At 52.9% G+C, this 17785-nt stretch overlaps 1 protein-coding gene across 3 annotated transcripts; it reads right to left on the bottom strand.

Moving 5' to 3' along the window:
- Positions 1-915: 915 nt before the first annotated feature.
- Positions 916-15672, bottom strand: Syt3 (synaptotagmin 3). 3 transcript variants are annotated; one of them, XM_032893775.1, is made up of 11 exons: positions 15629-15672; positions 14852-14995; positions 13608-13778; positions 9484-10012; positions 7584-7959; positions 6756-6974; positions 4730-4850; positions 4447-4618; positions 4222-4354; positions 1563-1630; positions 916-1412 (listed from the first exon to the last, which is right to left on the bottom strand). In XM_032893775.1, the coding sequence occupies exons 3-10, from the start codon at positions 13756-13758 to the stop codon at positions 1565-1567; spliced, it is 1767 nt and encodes a 588-aa protein (XP_032749666.1). In that variant the 5' UTR covers positions 13759-13778; positions 14852-14995; positions 15629-15672; the 3' UTR covers positions 916-1412; positions 1563-1564. The 3 variants fall into 3 exon arrangements, with proteins under 3 accessions (XP_032749666.1, XP_032749665.1, XP_032749664.1); XM_032893774.1 differs by lacking the exon at positions 15629-15672 and adding an exon at positions 15195-15516 and having other exon boundaries at positions 13608-13773; XM_032893773.1 differs by lacking the exon at positions 15629-15672 and adding an exon at positions 15195-15516.
- Between the last annotated feature and the right edge of the window lie 2113 nt (positions 15673-17785).

Raw genomic sequence — 17785 nt, forward strand, 5'->3', positions numbered from 1 at the left:
CAAGGAGCCAACGGTGAGACATCTGGAGCCCCACCCCTTCCCCTGCTGAGCACTTCTTGCGGGGACAATCCATCAAAGGCCCCCGTGTTCCTGACTAAAGAATTATAAATTCTAGATGCATTTGCCATAAGAACAAAAAGGGGATGAGGTCCCCAGAGTGTCTGGACCAATGATGAGGGGAGGAGGGGATGGGGAGAGCCCTATAGCAAGCTCATCAGACTTGTCAAGTGATTGACTTAAGGTGGCCATCCAAAGCTGAAGCAGGATCAATCAGAGCCTTTGCCCAAATACGAAGGAACCCGAGAAAGCGTGGGCTCACTTCATTTTCTCAGAAATTGTCTTCTCTCGGGCCAGTTTTAGCAGGTCCTGGGTGAATCCCATTAATGTCCCCTCCCTTCTCCTCATTCTTCCCCTTGCTCATGCTTCCTTGCTGCTGAAAAGCCCCTCATGGAGGAGAACCCAAATTACAAGAGGTCACCTTCCCAGAATGCTTTGCAACCTGGAGTTAGTTACAGCTAGGTTTGTTTGGGCAGCTGCAGAACTTGTAGAATTTAGAAGGACAAGATGGTTGCATAAGGGAGGCCTCTGTCCGAGGCGGCTGCTAGGATGACATTGCATAAGAACAGGCCACCCGGTGCTGTGGTAGAAGACAGCCTGTACCCAGGAGAGGAAGGCCAAGCCAGCCTCCAAGCTGCCCCATTACCTAGGATGGTCTGTCTTTGGAAGGTTTTTTAGAAGCACACAAGAAATTTCTGTCACTTCGTCTAAGAGATGAACAGTCGGGAATGCTGTTTTGATTTCCATCTGTAAATATCATTCAGAGGCTAAGGTTTGGAGAAATCACTTAGTGGCCTAGTCACACACCCTCTCATGCTCCAGCACACCTCCTGGTCCCAGGGAGACAGGAGCCCCGGGTGGAATGAGACTCACAGAGTGTGTTTATTTCTGGTGACGATAGCAGCGGCAGAGGGGGGGTCGGCCAGACGCAGATGGAGGGACAGAAAGGGTGGACGCTGGAGGGTGTGTCTGTTCAGGGGACATCAAGGATTGGTCTGTCGACATTCACAGTGAGGACACAGGCCAGAACAGCAAGACTTAGACGACAGCAAAGGGACAGACAGAGAGACAGACAGAAGGGTGGGGGCAGGGGTCCCCAGACATGCATGGCCCCCTGCCTCTAGAGGGAACTCTGGGGATAAGAAGACAGACAATGGAGGCCGAGAACCTCCCACCCTGAAACAGGGAGCTGGGCCTGCTGCCTCCTATCCTCACACCTCCAGGATAAGGAGGAACAGGTCCAGGCCGCCCCGCACCAGCAGCTCGGACATTATGGCTTCGAGATGAGTTCACAGTCCGGGCAGGAAGGGATGGGTCCTGAGGGCGCCTGGTCCAATCCCAGGCCTAGACCAGACCTAAAAGTTGAAGAGGAGAGACCTGAGAGGGTAGGATGTAACCACGCAGCTATATCAGCACCGTGGAGGGGGCCTAGTCCCCTCCCTCAGGCCCATTTCCCCCTCCCTCAGTCAGAGCTCAGAGGTGCACCTCCCTCCTCCAGGACTCACCCTCACTCTGAATTCTCTTTCTCTGACAATCCTTTGCCGCCCTTGGTAAAGCTGCTTAGAGTCTTCTCCTGGAGTTGGGGTGAAAGGAAACAACCTCCTTACCGTGCAGGACGATTCTGTCCCCTCCTCTACATGCTGCTGTCTTAGTTCCCGGGCGGGGGACGGGGGCAGGGGGGGGGGGCGGGGGGCGGGGGACGGGGGGCAGGGGGCGGGGGGGGGGGGCGGGGTTTGGGAAATGGTATCACCATCCATTCTACCAGCGGAGAAACTGAGGCACAAAAGATAAATATCTAAAAACGCAAGTAGATAGGGTCACAGAAAGGGGCTATAAGGCGGGTCCGAGGCTCAGGAGGTCCTGGGGAGCCACAGAGCAGTCAGCAGGTTTTGGGCAGGGCCGGCTAGGTAGAGGCTGCCAAGCTGCCTTGGGCTGAAACCCCGCCCTCCAGCGAAGGTCTCCGTCCTGCAGTGTCACCTAGTGGTGGCAGTGTGGCTCACTGGAAGTTTCCAGAGTAGAGTGAGTGAGCTCAATGAAACAGTGAATGAATGCCCAAGGGGACACAGCTTCTGTCCTCACAAAAGGGTCCCATCTCTCAGGATCTCAATTCTGAGCTCTGGGCCTGGCTGTTCAACCTTCTGGAAAAGGGGCTTGTGGATGTGTGTGTGGGGTGCAAGCCTCAATGGAGAGTAGAATCGACTTGGGATTAGCCTCAGCCTCAGGGATAGGGTTAGCCTCAGACTCAGACTCGCTCATTCCAAAGCCCAGTCTGACCTGGAACTCACTCTGTAATCCAGGCTGGCTTGAAACTCAAGGCAGCCTCCCTGTTTTGACCTCCTGAGAGGTCTTACAGGTGTGAGACACGAACCCAGCATATACACTGTTTAGGGTGACTTTTCCTTAGAACACCAAAGCAACAGAAAGCTACCAAGAGACAAAGATCAAGGCACTGAAATCTACATCACTCTGAACAGAATTCATAGCAACTTTACTTTTCCCCACTTCTGTGGAAGCAAAGTTGTCAATATTTTCAAAGTGGATGTCTTTGCAGAGAGAAAGCGGTCACCTCGACGGTTTCTGTGAACCCATGGATGAGTGTGTGTGTGTGTGTGTGTGTGTGTGTGTGTGTGTGTGCATGTGCATGCTTGTGGTATATTCATGAGTGTTCTGTAGATACATGGTGTGTACATGTGTAGCTTGTGCGTGGTATATACTCGTGTGGCTGTGCATGCGTGGACTGTATGTGTGATGTGTGTATGTGTGTGCAGGTGTCCATACCTATGTGTATACATGCCTGTGCACAGACGGAGCCCAGAGCAGGATGTGGGTCCTCTGTTGCTACTCTCCCCTGACTGCCTTGAGACAGGGTCTCTGCCTGAATGGGAACCTTACCACTCCAGCTAGGCTGGCTGCAGGGGAGCTCCCTTCCCCTCAACACTGTGGTCGGGGACGTGGCAGTCATGGGTGCTGGGGATTCAGATTCAGGTCCTCTTGCTTGCAGAGCAAAGGCTCCTACTCACTGTGCCATCTCCCCAGCCCCATTTTGTGTTTTGAGACCAAGTCTTTCAACAGGATCTGGGGCTCATCAATTAGGCTATGCTGTCTGGCCAATGAGCCTCAGGGTTTCTTCTGTCTCCTTCCTCGCTGCTGGGTTTTTAGGGTATGACTCCAGACTTGATTTTTACTTTCATTCTAGGGCTTTAAACAGTCCCCATGCGTGCACTGAAGGTACTTACTGACTAAGCCGTCTCTCCAGCCCCAAAAGGCAATCTTAAACAACTTTTGCACGGCTGAGAAGTGGAGGCACAGCTTCTAATACAAAAATGGCCACTTGTTCGGGCTGGAGAGGTTAGGGTTAAGAGCACTGGCTGCTCTTCCAGAGAACCTAGATTCTGTTCCCAGCACCCACAGGGCAGCTCAGATCCATCTATAATTCTGATTCCAGGGGATCTGACACCCTGTTCTGGCTTCGGCAGGCATTGCACGCAAATGGTTTGCAGACACACAAGCAGGCAAAACACCCATACACATAAACTACATTCTTTTATAAAAGTGGCCACAGCTGCCGGGTCTCCCCGACCTGTGTCCACCCCCCCTTGCCCACCTGAGCCTCCCTCTAAGCCCCTTCCAATGCCCTGTCTTCCAGAATGTTCTCCCAGGGCCTGTATGGAAGGCCCTCTACCTCAAAAGCCTCAGACCACAGCCCCTAGGCAAGAAACCGACACACAGTGGTCTTTGCAAGGGATGCTACCCAGCGACATTTTGTTACATCTTTGGAGTCTGTTACTGTTGTGAGTGTTGTGGTGTTGCTGAGCTATGCCCAACTGCCTGATATTTTCTTATTCATTCAAAAAAAAAAAATCCTTCTCTTCTTTACACCACCATCTACTAATATTCACACCTTGCTCTGAGGGAGAGGGGGAAAACGGTTTATCACCCAGCTTGTTCCTATATTTTGTGTTTAGCATCTGTGGGAAAGAGTAGCAGCTGGCCACTCCTAAACACTCGACAAACTAAACCCTCACAGTGGCCCTCGACTGAGCTGCCAGTCACAGGCTGGAGAATCGGTAAAGGAAACCGACTCGCTCTTAGCTCACGGGGCAGCCAGATGCAGGCAGCTTGGGCCCTCGGTGCCCGTGCAGGGCCGAGGTGGCCTCCACTCACCTCCACTAGCTGGTGCCAGTGCTCCACAGGCTTGCGAGGGTTAGCCAGCATCTCTGCCCAGTGTTCTCTGCCATGTGGGTCAGCGGCCTCTGGGCCCACGCGGCACACCCCGATCACTTCATTGTGGCCGATGCTGGGGATTGGGAAAGCGATTACCGGAAAGGTCGGGGGAGGTAGCCAGCCACCTCCAACCGAGCCTTGTCCCACCTCATGGGTGCCTCTCACCAGTCATAGTCTACCACTGCGATACTGAGACCCACGTTCTCCACGCTCTCGGGAGCCACGTCGAACACCAGGGCCTCGTTGTAGGTGGGGTTCAGCGTGTTCTTCTTAATGGAGGTCTTCCGTTTCTTCAGACGCCGCCCCTCGCTGATCAGAGAGGCCTTCACGTAGGGGTCTGTACAGAGAAGCCAGGGAACTGAGCAGATCCCTTCTTCCTCAAGCCCAGGGATCCAGGCCTCAGCCCTCCTCTCCCAGACCCTAATCTTCTTCATCAACCCAGACACACCTGAGAAACCAGTGAGGTCCATTGCTTTGAGGTTAGAGGCTTTGATGATGGTCACGGTGAGGCGCCCGGCCGTGGGGAGGTAGCAGAGTGAGAAGTTGAGCTCCCCAAGATCTGCCTTTTCCTGCAGTGGGAACAGAGGGCAGGCGGCGTGACCATCTTTCCCTGCAGCCCTCGCCATTCTGCCTTCCCTTCGCCCCACTGCTAGGCTCCCGTGTACTGAACAGTCTGACTCTTGGCTAAGGCCCCATAGCTTCTCTACCACAGCTGTTCACCATCAAAGACTGTTTGTTCTGTAGAGAAGATGGTGGGGCCCAGAGACCAGGGAGAGGGAGAGAGAGAATTGGCAAGAGAGAGACAGAAACCGAGAGAGAGTGGACAGAGATCAGAGAAAGAAAGACATGGACAGAGATCAGAAAGAGACAGAAACCCAGAGAAACAGGTAGATGGGGATAGGTGGGGGGATAGACAGGTAGAGTGGGGCACTGACCTGGTAGGCAGGAGAGACAAAGGCCAAAATAGAGAAATAGTCAGAGACTGAGGGAGAGACCTATCGAGAAGGGGGAGCAATCATGCCGGGTGTAAGTCATCAGAGTGCCAGGGCCCAGAGTTAGGGGCACACACGGGGCTTGAGGGCACACAGGAGCTTGTGAGATAAGACCACAATGTTAGGGCTTTGAAGGGTCAGGGATGAAGCTAGGCTGAGGGGGAAATGTTTCATGAGCAGAGAGAACGGCATGTGCAAAGGCCTTGACAGCAGTGAGCTGTGCCAGGGGCTGGAGGCCCTGGGGTGTGGGTCCCACAGGACTCTGGCCACTGCTTCCTTCTAGAGTGTCCTGGAACTGACAAGAGGCCTCCCTGGACGCTTTATCCTGTTCTTCGTGTGTCTCACGTGCTCTCCAGCAATCTTGCCATCCTCAAGTCATGTAGGCCAGGAGGCTCTGTGTGTGGCTCAGTCTGTCTGTCTCTTCTCTGTGGCCTCTAGCTGCCAACCCTGCCCCCTGTGACTGAGCACTTGTTCCCACCTCAGCACTTGCTTCTCTCTGTCTCTTCTCCCTTTCTCTCAGGGTCTCTGCTTTTCCACTCTGGTGGGGGAATGTATGAATGAATGGATGGCTGAGTGAAGGCCTCAGGTGACAGAGGGCTGGGCAGTAGGAGACAGGACGGAGGCAGAGCAAAGCCCTAGCACAGGCACCTCAGGTGGCAGCTGGGTGAATGGGAGTTCCTAGGTCCTGGGGACTGAGGGACAAGCAGGTTTCTTACGGAAGAGCTCCAGGCAGCTGCTTCATCCAAATCCCCGACACAGGAGAAGACTGAGGCCCAGAACTGCCCTCTCCTGGATCCCCAAAACTAGTAGGAGCCACAGATAGGAACTGGGTTGGGTATGAGGCCTGAGGACCCAAGGGCTCAGGACACTCAACCAGGCCTTAGCATGGCACTGGGACCACAGGGGAATGAGAGGTCCCTTGCCAGGGGCCATGAAAACCAGAGAGTCCAGGGTGTGGGCTCTTTGATCTGATGCTATGAGAAGTAGGAGGAACCCAATATATCAGATGTCTGAAGAGCCAGGTGGTAGGATTCCCAAGGAACCCCAAGAAGACAGAAGGAAAGGATATGGAAGGGTTTGAAGGGAGTGATTTGAAGAATTAGGACCTTCAGAGAGGGCCTGAGTGCCGGAAGTCTGAAAATGAACAAGGGGCTGCTGGGAGGGAAAGTTATGGAGAAGGAGTTGGCCAGAGGGCAAAAGTCACAGTGATGTAGTGTGAAGTCCTGATACTGGGTGGGAGACAAGCTTGGGAGCCTAGGCTTCTGGCCTGATGGTAAGTAGTGTTCCATAAAGCCGGAAAGGGCAGAGATCCCTTTGAGTCCCTCTATCATCCTAGCTTCTGTGGCTGCAATATTCCCTCAGAAGAATGCCTAGGCCACTCTGGGATGGGAAATGAGAATGTGGAAAGTCCCAGGTGAGGAGGGAGAGAGACAAGGGAAGAGCCAGCCGGTGCCAGGGCCCATTATGGATGGAGCCACTGACCGAGCCACCCTCCAGGATGTCCCTCCAGAGTGGACGGTCAGGGGGCTGCTCAGCCAGCTCCAGCAGGTTGTCCAAAACCACCTGGCCGATGAGATCGTGCCTCGAGAATCGGTCGAAGTCATAGACACTGAAGTGCAGCTTGCGCTGCGCCAGCTCGGCCAAGGGTACCGAAAACTGAAACGTCTCGTTGAAGATAGGGTTCAGCGTCTTCCTGTGCACCTGTGGGGTGGAGGCAGAGACAGTTCTGATGCCCACTGGCTTCGTTCCCAGAATCAGTAGATCATGTGCCTCATGTCTGCCCTGAGAGTCCAGATCCAGCCTCCTCCCTCACACCCAGGGGACCTCCCAAGTCTCGTCTTTCAGACTCAGGATACAGATTTCAGCCCTATTTTCTCAGAGCCACAGATCTATACTCTGCCCTCCTCCTGAAGACATGGAGGTCCTCCCTAGCTCTTCTCTTTCAGGCCCAGAGGTTCATACCACAGCCCTCCTTCCTAATGCCTAACCTCCTCCAAATCCCTTTTTTCTCAGACCCAGTTTCAGGCCCCTGCCTTTCTCCTTCAGACCCAGGGATGCAGACTGCAGAACTCCTCTCCCAAACCCAGGAGTTCAGATCCCAGCCTCCTTCTCTTGACCCAGGGGTCTTCTCCAGATTCCTCCCTCAGACTCAGGATACAGACCTCAAGCCCTCTTCCCTCAGACCCAGGGCTCCTCCCCAGCCCCCTCTCTCAAACCTGGCAGAAAACACACACACACACACACACACACACACACACACACACACACACACACACACACACACAGTGAAACCTGCCCCCTTGCCCTGACCTTGGTCTGGAACTTCTTTTTGCGGTCAGGCAACAGGTAGATCTTGACATAGGGGTCTGAGAACCCATTGGAGTCCTTTGCTGGGAGATCCAGGGCCTGTAGGATCCGCACCACGAGCTGGTCAGAGCCATAGAGGTACCGAAGGGCAAAACTGATGCGGCCACAGGGTGCCCCTGCCTCCCCAGAGCCCCCGCCGCCTCGCCGGCCACCAGGTCCAGTGCCCTGGTATAGCTCTGGCTTGATCTGACCGATGAGCTTGGCTTTCTCCTCTCCGCCCGGCAGGGGTAAGGGCAGGGCAGGTGGTCGCTCCTCACTGCTTGGGTCTGCTTGGGTGGTCAGGGTCTGCTGGGTGAGGGGCCGAGGCAGGGCTGGGTACCTGTGTGTCAGGGAAGACCAAAGTGAGGCTCAGATCGGAGTGGCATCTGATCCCATCTGATTCCCAGCCCTGTGCCTATAACCGTGCCCTTGATGAGTTACTTGATCTTGGATAAGACGCCTGTGCTTCCTGAGCCTTAATTTCCCCATTTGCAGCAGGGGTGTTATCTGCATTTCTGAACTAGCCCCAGACAGACCTCAAGGTCATCAGGACTCAAGTTGGTGGCCAGGTGTCCTTTTCATCCTGATACCTCAAAGCCATCTTAGGCCTGGCCCCCATCTCCGTAGCTCATCACTAATGGCTGCTCTGGGCTCGGCCTGTCCGCTGCCTGCCTGGGCTACTGGCTGCATTTCTCCTTCTCTAGATGGCTCAAGAGTTGGCACCTCTCCTCCTTGGCTCACAGCCCCGCAGTGGCTCTCCAGTGCCCTCAGGACACAGCCTTCCCACCTGCCACTTCTAGCCTTGACGGGTCTGGTGTCCGAAGCTTCACGTCCCAGGCTTTTCCTGGATTTTATCCCCTGCCTACCTGCCTCCTGGCTTTCCCCACCACACACTTGGCTTCTTCTGCTCTTGCTCCTGCCTGAAACGATGTGGGCACCCCTTTTTAGCCTCCCCACCATACAAGTGTCCATCACGATACCTCCACCTCCAGGAAATTCTCAGCTTCCTCCAAGCCTTGGTAGTCTCCAGAGCTGCTTCCTGTCTCCCTAGTGTGTACCCCTTGGACTGTCAGAGCCCTGAGGGTGGAGGCCTGGACACAGCATGTACCAGAAGCCGATCTACCAGACCCTAAGCTTACATGCACAGACAGAGGAAGACTGAGAACAGTCAGGTGACCAACAGGTCCAGGCTTCTAATTATAGCTGACACTGAATGGGACTGATAATTACCTAAACCTCAGAGACTAGTCCCCATCAAACCTAGGCTTTTTGTCAGCTATGCCAAACTTTGGCAGAACCACACCCTGGCACTTCATTGAGGGAAGGGTTCTACCCATCAGTCACATCTCCCCAACCCCTCCCTGGGGGATTCTAGACAGGGGCTCTCCCGCTGAGCCACGGCCCCAGCCTTATTTTTAGTTTTTTTTTTTCTTTTCTTTTTTTAGGAGCTGGGGACCAAACCCAGGGCCTTGTGCTTGCTAGGTAAGCGCTCTACCACTGAGCTAAATCCCCAACCCTTTAGTTTTTATTTTAAGACAGGGTTTTAAGTTGCCCAGGCCAGCCTCAAACATTAGATCTTCTTGTCTTAGCCTGCAAAATGGCTGGGATAGCAGGTATACTACCACACTAGCTTCTAACCTGAGATTCTTGTCTCCAGGCTACTTCTGTATCTTGACCCAAGAATCCAAGACCCTGCTCCCTTTCTCTTAAGTATAGGAGTCTAGGCCTTCGTCTCATCCTCCCTAGCTTCCAGGAGTCAGTATACCATTACCTGTCCTGACCCTGGTATCGGAAGAGACACAGATAAGAACGAGACAGAGAAGCAGAGTGTCACAGAAGCCCCAAGCCCAATCCCCTTTCTCACCTGGTGGTGGGTGCTAGACTTGTGACCTGCTGATGAGACTGGGCACTGGGCAAGCCCCCACCACTGGGAGGCAGCAGGAGCAGCCCAGAGCCTGTTCCACCCTCAGAAGGCAGCTCAGGGGATGTCTGGCTTGGTTTGACCCCAGCAGCTACCACAGAGGCCACAGCAGCCTCTGGATATGAGTCCATGTCCAGGTAGGAAGGTTCTGGAGGCTCAGAGCCCCCAAGGCCACCTGGTTCCAGCAGTTCAGCAAATGGTGGATGGTGGGCTGGGTGTGCATGATGGTGTGGACCACCCAGCAGGGGATGGCCACCTAGGCTGGCTCCCAGATGGTGCCCACCACCTCCTACCAGGCCTGCCAGCCCAACCCCAGGGGCTAAGTCTTTGCGCAGGGGGCCACCACCCACTGCTGAGCCCCCTTTGTCCCTCCAGGGCACCCAGCACAACTTCCAGGACACGAAGAGAGAGACACCCAAGAGGACGATGCCACAGAACGTCACGATGACTGACAGCAGGCTCACGGAAATGTCTGGAAAGGGTGAAGAGAGAGAGATCGTGGGTCATGAGGGGTCAGGTCAGTGCTGCCTTGACTAGTTTCTCAGAATGCCTGCGTTTGCGCTCTATGCTTCTGCTATGGTCACACTGTTATACAATGGTTGTTTTACAGAGCCTGTGGGGGTCACATTGTGTAGGTAGCAGGTCCTGAAGGCTGTCTTCAGGCTTTGTTCTCTCTAGCTCATGTCGTTTCTCTGTCATGGGGCATTTCTGAAGGACGAGACCTCTCAAAGCTTAGAGACGATCCAGGAAAAAAGTTGCTATCTGTCCTTGGGAATCCACCTTAACTTCTACGAGGCTTACGCTCTGCGTTTGGCACGTGGGATGAATCTACTCTGTTCTTTGTTGCAGTTGACAGCAATGAAGGCAAATGACAGGCAGAACGCAGTAGCAACCATTTTGAGATGTGACAATATAACTGGCACCTCAGGGTTACCCCAGGAGATTGACAACATATTGGTCCCATTCAACAACAGGAAGTGGAGGTCCAGAGACACGAGATGATGAGTGGGGATAGGGGCGAGACCTCAGTCAGTAAAGTGCTTGCTGCACAAGTATGAGATCCAAGTTTGGATTCCCAGCACCTGCACAGAAAGGCTGGGTAGCATAGCATGTGCTTGTAATCCCAGCACTGGGGAGGCAGAGTCACCTGGATCCTTGGGAGCTGACTGGCTTACTTAGTGAACAGCGAGTCTGTTTCAAAAAACAAAGTGGACAGTGCCTGTCCAATATCATCTATGGTTGACCTCTGGCTTCTCTTGTGTGCAGTGCACACGTGCTTGGAACCTCCCTTCCCCCGCCATACACCACAGTTGCCACTTAACACCTATGTTCTTACTTTCACACATCATTACTTCTTGGTGAATAGTGGCCCCAGAGAGACTTCCTTGTTCAGATAACCAGTCTCAGGACTGTGGTCACATGATATAACATGCTAACTGGTGCCTTCTGAACGTCAGTAACATGCTACCCTGTTTTGCTTCAAAAGCCCAGCACAGTCCATTTCTTACAACCAATGTTTTATGGCTCTTTCAGTAATTAGTACTGGGAGTGGGGTTTTATGGTGTATGGCTCCTTTTCTATCGATACCAGGAGAAGGGTCTCATGGATGTAACTCTCTAAGCTGTGAGAATTTATTTGGAGGAGACTCCTGGGATGGGAGTTAGAACAAGGATGAGCCCTTGCTGTTTGTATATGGAGAGATTGTTGGGCAGGGAGGTAACTCAGCCATTGCCAGTTGGCACATCTAACCATAATTGCTGTGTTCAGGGAACAGTCAGAAAGAAGGAAACACCTCGTAGTGCTAGATCACCTGGCGATGCAAAAGCAGGGTGTGACATTAATCCTCATGCTACCGTGTGACCTAAATGTGATATATACCTCATGTCCCTGCTGCGAAGACTGAGGCTGTGGGAAAAGGGAAGTCTGGGGAATGTGTGCCAGGTGTTGCTGCAAGGACCCTGAGTTTTGTCCTGCCACCTCCCTCGGGGTGCTCCTGCCTATGTAGCCACCCTTCCTACAGAGAGCTCTAGATGCAACTGAAACCAGAGTTCAGGATTTTAGAAGCCTTTTGTACCTGGGAGAGACCAGCACATGGGAATCATGCAGCAAACTGGCTAGATGCTTCTAACATTGGCAGTACAAGATCCCTGTCCCAGAGAACTTCAAGTCTCTCCTGTTCCTCCATGCCTGTCTGCACAGCTGAAAGAGTGAAAAGCCAGGGCCTTGAGCAAAAGATACACTCTCTCCAAGCCTGACCAGCCCCTAGGTGGGAACCTGTCAGAACAGGCACACTTCTAAGAGCTCCAAGCTCTTGAGATGTTTTCCCTGTTGTCCTGAGCCACGCTGAGCAGTCATGGACAATGCTAAATTACACTGGGCCCAAAGTCTATCACTGGAAGAGCTAAGGAATAAGGTTGCCACACAGACAGTCCACATCATCTACTTGTGATGCTTCTTCATCACTGTCAATTCGCCTAGATTTAAAACTACCTAGGAGCTAGGTGTGGGTGGCTCATGTCTGTCATTTGAGTGCCTATGGGCTAAGATAGGAAGGTTGCTGTGAGTTTACAGCCAATCTGGGGTACATAATGAGTCCCAGGCCAGTTTTGGTTACTGAGTGAGACCCTATATCAAAATGTAAAACACGGGGTGGGGAGACGGCTCAGTCAGTAAAGTCCTGCAAGCAAAAGGAACTGAGTTTGATCTCCACAACCCACATAAAAGTAGTCAGGCATGGGGGTGCACACGTGTAATCCCAGCCCCAGGCATGGGGGTGCACACGTGTAATCCCAGCCCCCCACAGACACAGAGACAAGCAGATCTCTGGGCTCACTGGCCATGCAGCCAAGCTGACTTGATGAGTTTCAGGCCAATGAGAGACCCTGCCTCAAAAAATTGAGAGGCATGTGCCAGCAATTAAGGGCACTTGCTACTCTTGTGGAGGACCTGGATTTAATTCATAGCACCCACATGGTGGCTCACAACCATCTGTAACTCCAGTTCCAGGGGATCTGACAGTAGATATGTGGTGCACAGATATATATGCAGTCAAAATAGGTAGACACATGAAGTAAAAATAAATTAAAGAGTAGACAGCTCCTAAAGGGTTTTCTGACTGCCAAACACACCCGTGCACGCATGCAGCACACGTCTGTAAGTGCAAGGGCATTTTCAGAGAGGACTCATGGAGAACCCACCCAATACAGCCAGCACTACCCTATGACCTGGAAGCCCAAGTGCAATAAAATAGGAAAACCAGGTAGGAGCAGCATCCCCAGGATCTGTTTCCTGGTTGACCATGTTGTGAATGCCTTCTTCCTATGACAGAGCCACACCTCTGAACCCACGAGCTAAGTAAACTTCCCTCCTTTGTTTCCATCATGAATTTGGCCACAGTAACGCAAAAGCTAGTGGATGGACCACATGCCCGAACTCCAACCAAAACGCTAAGCACTAAGGTTTGGGGGCGCTTCTCTGGTGGGTAATGAGTCACATACCAGTATAATGGGAGAATTAAAGATGACCTGTGACCTCACTGGAAGGGAACACTGGACAGTCATACCTCCTGCTCCTGGACTCTGCCCCACAACCAACACCCCACCTTTGACTGATTTACTCTGTAGCTTTTTGGTGTGATTAGTTCTTCTAGAGCTAGCCATTGTGGTTCATGTCTGCAATCCCAACAGCTGAGAGACCGAGGCAGGAGGGTTATTTCAATTTTGAGACCAACCAGGCCTCTACAAAGCCTTATCTGATCCCCAACTTTCTCCTCAACTCAAAAAAAAAAAAATCATGATTTCCGACGGGGATATTTCATGGTTGTAATTAGGAAGGAGTAGCTCTACGAGACAAAACTCCAAGGTCGGGGTTAGATGGACCAAGCACACAAGCTATTTCTCCCTTTTCAGGGGTTCAGAGACAAAGCAGCAGCAAAACAGAGGCAAGGCTCTCAACAGGGCTGTACAGAGGGTAGAAAGCTGAGCGGCTGCGCTCTGACCTTCCCAAGTCTTTGCTGTTGGGGAGTTGGGTAGAAGGCAGTGGCTAGTTGGGACAGCTGGGGTTCTGACCTGCATCCGGACCCCGGGGATATCCTCTGATTCGCAGTTCGTTGAACTCTTGACACCTGTCATTGGTATCAGCATCTCGGACCCGTGCGCAGAGGTCTGAGACCAGGATGAGGGCCCGCCGACAGAGGTCATCTTCGTAGTCCCCAGACATAGTGGCCACGTGATCCTACACTTAAGAGTGGGGTGAGCAGAGACGCAGATGGGGACAGGAAAGGTGCAGCGAGAAGGAGGGAGGAGGTCTGGTAAGGGGGCAAAGGCCAGAGGGTGGTGGCTCAGGAGCCAGGATTAGAGGATTGAAGATGACAGATGTTATCGTCAATCCTTGGGGTCACCATCTAATGAGAGCAGTTAAGGAGCAAACAAATCAATGGAGCCAAGCCAAAAGGCAGGGCATTCTCGGACTAAAGGAATGTGTCCCAGGGGGTCACAGACTGAAAGTCAGAGCAGGTATTCTGAGACCCAGAGTGGGAGATTGGAGGCAGCCATCAATAGTGGGCAGGCAGACTGTGGCAGGTAAAAGCATTTTGGGCAGCTGGAACACCATTGGTGGGAGGCTTAGAGTGGAAGGCGGCTGGAGGGTCAGAGGAAGGAGAGTCAAGTGTAAGGCAGAAACCCCAAGTTGAGAGAAGGGAGCTATGGGACAGATGGAGATGGGACCCAGTGAAGTCCGCAGCCAGGGAAAGATAAACACAGAATGCGGAGTATAGAGGTTCAGGAAGGAGAGGCTGGGAGTAGCGTGCACTTCATTTTATCCAAGACATGGTGCACACACAGAGAGAAGTGAAACAAGGAAGGCAGGGGTGTGGGCAGAAATACAGAAATACCTTCCAAAGAGAGACAGGTAGATCAGGAGAGAGAGAGAGAGAGAGAGAGAGAGAGAGAGAGAGAGAGAGAGAGAGAGAGAGAGAGAGAGAGAGAGAGAGAGAGAGAGAGAGAGAATATATATATATGCTGAGTTCCAGGTTGGACAGCCAGACAATGGCTGGAGACCTCAGATACAAGGCAAAAGAAGAGAGTTGGGAACACAGACAGACAGACTCATGGTCTGGAAAAAAATTTTTAAAAAGGAGAACAGGAGAGAGAAGTGGAGGTGGGAGAGGAGGGAGTGACACAAGATTTGGGGCTAGACATGAGACATGGGTGGGAAAGGGCCCCCCCTCCTCGGAAGGAAAGAAGGAGGGCCAGACAGTCAGGAGCAGAGGGGTTGCTGATGAAGACTGCCATTCGGCCAGGGTCAGACTCACCTGTGCTTATCCCTGCCTTGTCTTGGGTGGCAGCCGAGGAGGCGGGGGGCGGTAGCCCATGGGGGTTGCAGGGTGGACGAGCCTAGCCGCTGCGGACCGGTCCCCACGCTTGCCAGGTGGCAAGAAGGGGGGCTGGTGACTGATCTAGGGACCCAAACCGGGAGGGGAAATTCAGCCCAAGCTTTGCATCTTGCCCCACTCGAAGTAGCTGCGCGACCCCAGATGACCCCGGTGAGGTCCAGCCGCCCCCTCCCACCTCCGTGCCCCCAGCAGCTAGTTAAAAGCTTAGGGACTACAACTCCCAACTGGTCTTGCTGCTAATGCTACTGCAGCTTTATCGTACCAAAGCTGCAAGGGCTGCTGGGAGTTGAAGTCCTCAATGCATCTCCGGTCTGCAGAAGATGGGATTTTTTTGGGGAGGGGTGCTGGAAGGGTTAAAATGTCAGGGTCCCAAGACGCTGCAGGAGAGGGGAACCGAGTCCAAGACCTCCAGAGGTCACATGGCTCTAATCACTTAGAGGTCATGAGATGGGTCACTAATCCCCATACTCTGGGGATGGGAGGGTGAGGGTGAAGTGCACCCAGGTGTATTGAAATCAAGATCCCCTTTTTCCAGGGCCACGTGCCCCTCCCCTGGGGCGTCCAGCTGGCACTGCAGACTCAGCTCTCCAGCTCCAGATGCGCCCCTCTTTGCACCGACCTCCGCGCCCCCACTTGGGGCCGCCCCCTTGGGATGAGGCTGGGGCGGGGGCGGGGGAGGGGGAGGGGCGGACTCACCGGAGCCCCGGCTGCTGCAGCCCCGAGCGCGCGCGCGCCCGCCCGCCGGCTGCCGCGGTGCCCGCCTGGCTCCTCCCCACCCCTGTCGCAGCTACTCGGCTCCTCCCAACCCCTTTCCCCCCCTCCCCCGCCAGCCCGTGCAACCCAGAAGCCAAAATCGGTATGGCCCTAGCGTGCACTTCCCTGGACTCTGGTTGCAGTTTCACCCCAGTGAGAGGCCACCTGAGGGATCTAGAAGGTTAGGATTCAGAGGTCCCAGGCCACACAAACTCCTTCCTCTAGGGAGCAAGCTCTCAGCTGAGCTGGCAGGAATGAAAGCTGGCCACAGTAGGTCTCAGGTTTTAGATAGAGCCACAGGCACTGGATTTGAATCCTGCTCTAATCCCCTTGAGACTCTTAGCATCCCAAATCTTGATGTCCAGCAAAATACAATGAATTATCTCCTAGGGGATGTAGCTGGAGAAACCAGTCAATGTGCAAGCGCTGGCACCAAGTAGGTGCTTAATGACCACTTACGGGCGCAGAGCACCCAGTTTTTTACCATATTAATAGCAACTAATGAAAATTGCCTCTCACCATTACCAGTGTAATGAGTTAAGAGCTTTTGAAGATGTCTTCTCATGGAATCTTCTCTTTGGCATAAGGAAGAATGCAATCAAGTCGTTCCCATTTCACAGAACAATTGAGGCCCCTGGGGATTTAATTCCTCCCACAGGTCCTGATCCTCATAAAAGCCGCCCAGAGGGGTGGCTTGGAAGTCCCTGTCTCCCTCAATTGCTATTGTACTCCCTTTTCCTCCAACCAGTTATCCAAAATAAACACACCCTCCAAGGCCTGATGGCAGAGGTCTCTCTTCCCAGGCGCTCTAGATGGTGAGGGAAGAAGACAGCAAGTTCCAGGTCAGCCTGGACTACAGATGAGTTCAAGGCCAGCCTCTGCAGACGAATGTGATGCTGTCCAAAAATCAACAGAGAGCTGGGGGTGCGGTGCGGCAGTACAGCCCCTGTCTAGAATCCTCCAATGAGGAGCTGGGGGCATTGCTAAGAAGTAGAGCCCTTGTCTAGTAGAATCTCCCAGTAAGGTGCTTGGGTTAGTACCCTAGTTAACCAGTGTTTGCGAGCATATCTGAGACCCTGGGTTCAAAGCAATCCTTTTAACTAAATTGCCCTCCCCATTGTAACCTATGCATGCATTTTTGCAGTCATTGTGTCGGAAGCCTCCAGAAAGGTTCCTGGCTCCATCCAGGGTCCCGTGCTTATGCTTCTAGCCTTGTCTCACAGGAGTCTGAGGAAGCATGCATAGGTGTCTGCCCACCAAAGGTGCGAAAGGACTTAGTGGCTAGTCAACTCCGTCCTAGCCATGCAGCTCAGCCTGACCAGGCGGTGACACACAGAAATGTGCACACAGATGGGCTTGCCAGCTTCACATGACACATCCTCAAAGAAACACTGAGTCTGAGGCAGCTCCGACACGGCGAGGCAGCTGCAGCAAGAACTAGCCATCTGTGCAACTCAGGAAAATGCATGTGTGTTAAATGCCAGCTCGGCACGCTGTATGACTTCTGCTGGGTAAGTTCCTAACTGCCTTAGTTTCCCTCTTTAAAAAGGAGGAAGACTTTTAAATTAACAAAGAAACAAAAACTTTGGACACTAGGTTTTACTATGAAGCCCAAACCAGATGAGAACTTGTAGTCCTCCTGCCTCAGCTTTCTGAGTGCTAGTACTGCTGGCCTGTGCCTCTACACCCCCCAAAGGTGATGATAATCGGTACACATGTGTGCATGTATGTATGTGTGCATGCGTGCACATGTACTGTACAGGTGTCAGGGTGTCCTCTATCTTGCTTTTTGCCTGACCTGTGAGTTCCATCAATCCCTCTGCTTCTACCTCCCAGAGCTGAGATTAAAGTGGGCGCCCGCCACCACACCTGGCTTTTTATGTTGTTCTGGGGATCAGACTCATAGCATGTTTGCTCGGTAAGTGCTTTACTGACAAGAGTTTTCTCCCGGTACCTGAAATTGATAATTTAAAAAAAAAAATCAGGTATTGCATCATTATTTCAAAGATTGAATTAAACTACCCTGGGTTCTGCCTGCCTAGAGTCACCCATGGTTCAGTAATAGAGCACCTGTCTCGTATTCCTCAGGTGAGGGGCTGG

The sequence above is a fragment of the Rattus rattus genome, chromosome 2 (genome assembly GCF_011064425.1).
Source record: "Rattus rattus isolate New Zealand chromosome 2, Rrattus_CSIRO_v1, whole genome shotgun sequence".
Lineage (NCBI taxonomy): Eukaryota > Metazoa > Chordata > Mammalia > Rodentia > Muridae > Rattus > Rattus rattus.